Genomic DNA, 4,345 nt, shown 5'->3' with positions numbered 1-4,345 from the left:
AGCAAACAAGTATCCGCATTCTCATTCTCTGATTCTTCTCCTCCCTCATTGTTCCCTTCTAAAATACTCACAACTTGTCTCATGTTTGGTCTTGATTTTGGTTCAGGGTATGCACACAACAATCCCAACTGAAGAACCTTCTCAACTTGTTGCAGATTGAAGTCTCCTTTAGCACTTAACCTCTCATCAAGTGCATTCATTAGTTCCCCTTTAACCATTAGTCCCCACACAAACTCCACAAGAGGTGGCTTACCTTCTTCCATAGGCCTCCTTCCACACATGACCTCTAAAATCAAGATTCCAAACATGAACACATCCGTGCGAGTCAAGGCTTGTCCGGTCTTGATCACTTCTGGAGCCATGTAACCAACTGTTCCAACCAACTTTCTTGTGCTAGCAACTTGGCCATGGCTATGCATTCTTGCTAATCCAAAGTCTCCAAGCTTTCCATTCATATCCTTATCAAGTAACACATTGCTGGCTTTGATGTCCCTATGCAGAACTTGTTCTTCCCAACCTTCATGCAAATACAACACAGCAAAGGCCACACCTTTGATATTTCTTATTCTCTCTTCACAGTTCAGCATCATGCTCTCATCACAAAACACTCTCTTATCCAAACTCCCATTATCCATGTATTCATAAACTAACAAGAAATTTCCCATGTCTTTCTTGCACCATCCTCTCAGAGCAACCAAGTTTCTCTGCTTCAATCTTCCAAGGCTTGAAATTTCTGCTAGGAACTCTCTCACGCCGTCATTCTCTTGTGATATTCGCTTCACTGCCACCTCTGCGCCGCCTCTTAGAACACCCTTGCATTTGATAAAACATTCAAGTCTCAAGGATTCTATATTATAGCCAAACAGAACAACTTCACTTTAGTTCACCTTAATTAATTATCATCCATTTCCAAAATACTAAACTTCTTCACATAATAAATTTCCTCTTCTTTGATAAAATTCAACAAATAAAGAACACATTGCTGGCTTTGATGTCCCTATGCAGAACTTGTTCTTCCCAACCTTCATGCAAATACAACACAGCAAAGGCCACACCTTTGATATTTCTTATTCTCTCTTCACAGTTCAGCATCATGCTCTCATCACAAAACACTCTCTTATCCAAACTCCCATTATCCATGTATTCATAAACTAACAAGAAATTTCCCATGTCTTTCTTGCACCATCCTCTCAGAGCAACCAAGTTTCTCTGCTTCAATCTTCCAAGGCTTGAAATTTCTGCTAGGAACTCTCTCACGCCGTCATTCTCTTGTGATATTCGCTTCACTGCCACCTCTGCGCCGCCTCTTAGAACACCCTTGCATTTGATAAAACATTCAAGTCTCAAGGATTCTATATTATAGCCAAACAGAACAACTTCACTTTAGTTCACCTTAATTAATTATCATCCATTTCCAAAATACTAAACTTCTTCACATAATAAATTTCCTCTTCTTTGATAAAATTCAACAAATAAAGCACTAGTTTTCGCTGTTTCCAAATTACAATAGTAGGATCTAAGATTCTGAGGTTTGCATTGCAAATTCCGCACCAAACGCATAATTAGTTCATCACCGCGAATCAACAATTGCGAACATACTAAGCGTATTAAGCTAACGTGAAAAAAAAAAACAAAAACAGAACTCTACTTCACACACTATTGCATTAGCATTTATCAACGTAAATGGAAGAATAAGGGAAAAATAAAAATTAAATTAAATTACCTGAAGAGCCTTAAAATGAGAGAATCAGAACTCAAATCTTGTATCAGCTGCAGATTTCGAAGAAGCCTTGTTCTTACTCAACCGAAATATCCTCTCGTCTCTCTTCTGAATCACACTCACGTTCGTAATTGGTAACTGGTAAGGTTTCGTGTGATTAATCGTAATGAATGGAATACAATACTACTTACCATTCCACATTTCCTGGTGACTGCTTGTGCTTCGGTTCAAGGGTGTCGGAAGAGTACCCGTATGGATTGTGCGTTACAGCCACACCAGGATTCACCTGTGTTGATTTGCTTGAAATAGCTCTATGTATGTTCCTATGGCTCCAGAGAAACATCTTGCACCAAAGTCTCTTACTTCCATAAGGAAGAACTTGGCTTGAGGAATGCCTTCTCAACATAACTCTATCAGCACTGCAGTGAGTCATCACAGACCTGGGGCTTTTAAGATTAGCAGCCACTTTACCTGCTGTAAGTTCCTGTAAATTCTCGAAAGATTGCGACTTTGAATCTGGAAATTGATGAATTGTATCACCGAGAACATCCCTTCTTTCCAGGTTTGAGCATGATCGAGTGAGTTTGGGAGAATCCCAGGAGGCTGCAAATTACTTCACCATTTCACCGTTAGCCTTGAATTTGGGCTTGGGCAGGATAAGGGATTAGGGTTAGAATTTTTTTTTAATAGGAATTTAATTGTATTTTTAAATTATTAGAGATTTAGATGTTTGTAAAATAAAAAATTAAGGATATATTTGTCTTTTTATAAAAAATTTAAATATAATTTGGTTTATATTGTGTAAATTGATCGGAACAAACCGAATCTAATAATTATAATACGAATAATTAGGTTTATTATTTTTCTCTAATAAACCGATTTTATTTTGAATTATTAAAAAATAACTTATTAACCGGTTTAATAAAAATATCCAATCATATTATGCCACGTATGAATGTCTTTAAAAAAAGACATTTTTTGTGTCTTTATGTAAGTGGCCTCCTTAATACAAATAATTAAAGTACAAACAATATACGTATATAGCAAGTCGATATAAAACATCCATGCATACATACATTTATGGGTTATTAAAATAAGTGACACGTGGATAGCTTTTCCATCCATGCTACTCAAGAATTCCATTATAATAATAGAAGATAATAGATGAAGTACACAATCGATTTGAACTTCATATTATATAGTACAAGATGAAATAAACAAATTAATTTGTAATTTTATTAATATTTAAATAGACAGAAATATAAATTTAGAGTACTAGGATTGCTTGCCTTTAAAACTTTGGGTATATAGGCAGATCTTTTTAATATAAACAGTTATGTCTATTTTTTTAAAATATAGGTGTATTTTGCTAAATTTTAAAAATATGGGATTTGTTATCAGAAAAAACAAATTGTTAGTGCCATTTTAAAAAAATAGTATCTAGTAATTAAAGAGTTTGAATTTAAAAAATTAAAAAACACTAATAATATCAAAATATTAATAAAATTTTAAATTAGTATTTGAATCATAAATCAAGATTGAAAATTTAAATTATAAATTAAATTTTATTAAAGTGCATTATTATTTATTTTAAAGTGTTAAAAAATATATTGGATCAAGCTATGTATAATTTGAGTAATGCTATTCTAAGTTTTTGAATTTCAAATTTAAAAATAAAGGAATCTATTTAATTGGTTTATCCGGTAGTTTTTTTTTCTGTTGGACTTGATTAATAAAGATTTGGATGTGTAACATTATTCTATAATTTAACATATGACAATTTAATATATTATGTTATGTTGTCTTAGTTTTTTCTTCTTTTTTTCTTTTCCTTTTCTAGCACCATTTAGTTTTTCTTCTTTCTCTTCAAGATGTATATCATATTGTAGAATAGTGTGGTTATTTGTTATTCTTTAACAGTAAATATTGTCAAATAAAATAGTGTAAAAAATTAAAAAGAGATGTATTTATCAGTTCAGAAAATACTAATTTATTTTTCAATAGAATAAATTATATATTGAATAACAAAAGTTGCCATTAATTTCTCTTCACACTAACTAATACTTAACGATGGTATTTCGATACACCATATTACCAAAAAATATTAACTAATCTAATAAATTTTGTAATGACATAAGTCTATAAATTTAAAAATTTTAAAATCATGTCATAAAATGTGAAATTCTAACAAGAAACAATGTTGATCATATTATTTTGAATTCGAAAATGAATACGGTGCCAACAAATAAACTTGTCCCAGGTAAATTTCAACAAAGACAAAAGTCTATAAATATTGCTATTAATAATAAGAAATTAATTTATTTTAATGACAAATACATTTTTTTTATGGATTTTTTAATTTGGCATGCCAAAAACTAATCCACCACATATTGACGCTCTATTTATTAAGGGTCTGCTGCTAACTAATGAATTATTACACACACAAAACAGGATTCGAACTCCAAATACTTACTTAAATAGACAAATAAAATAATCATTCAACCAATCCAAATTAATTAAGACAAATACTAATTATTTTTAATATTTTTAAATTATAAAATATTTATAATAATTATATATATTTTGTTTAATTTTTTAATAAAAATTTATATAATTTTATGTATT

General features: G+C 31.2%; 2 protein-coding genes across 2 annotated transcripts in view; both read right to left on the bottom strand.

Moving 5' to 3' along the window:
* LOC110275766 (L-type lectin-domain containing receptor kinase VII.1) overlaps window positions 1-2,391 on the bottom strand; it is a 3,157-nt gene extending 766 nt beyond the window's left edge. The window contains exons 1-2 of the mRNA XM_052254368.1: window positions 1,724-2,391; window positions 4-801 (exon numbers count right to left, since the gene is read on the bottom strand). Of these exons, the coding sequence (XP_052110328.1) occupies window positions 4-665 (662 nt within the window). The 5' untranslated portion in view covers window positions 666-801; window positions 1,724-2,391. The remainder of the gene's footprint in view (window positions 1-3; window positions 802-1,723) is intronic.
* Window positions 961-4,345, bottom strand: part of LOC127741601 (protein NSP-INTERACTING KINASE 3-like) — a 6,053-nt gene continuing 2,668 nt past the window's right edge. The window contains exons 2-5 of the mRNA XM_052254367.1: window positions 1,912-2,323; window positions 1,724-1,732; window positions 1,552-1,612; window positions 961-1,317 (exon numbers count right to left, since the gene is read on the bottom strand). Of these exons, the coding sequence (XP_052110327.1) occupies window positions 961-1,317; window positions 1,552-1,612; window positions 1,724-1,732; window positions 1,912-2,323 (839 nt within the window). The remainder of the gene's footprint in view (window positions 1,318-1,551; window positions 1,613-1,723; window positions 1,733-1,911; window positions 2,324-4,345) is intronic.

The sequence above is a fragment of the Arachis duranensis genome, chromosome 9 (assembly GCF_000817695.3).
Source record: "Arachis duranensis cultivar V14167 chromosome 9, aradu.V14167.gnm2.J7QH, whole genome shotgun sequence".
Classification (NCBI taxonomy): domain Eukaryota; kingdom Viridiplantae; phylum Streptophyta; class Magnoliopsida; order Fabales; family Fabaceae; genus Arachis; species Arachis duranensis.
Note: the sequence above shows the minus strand (reverse complement) of the source record. Positions and strands in the feature narration are given on the sequence as shown.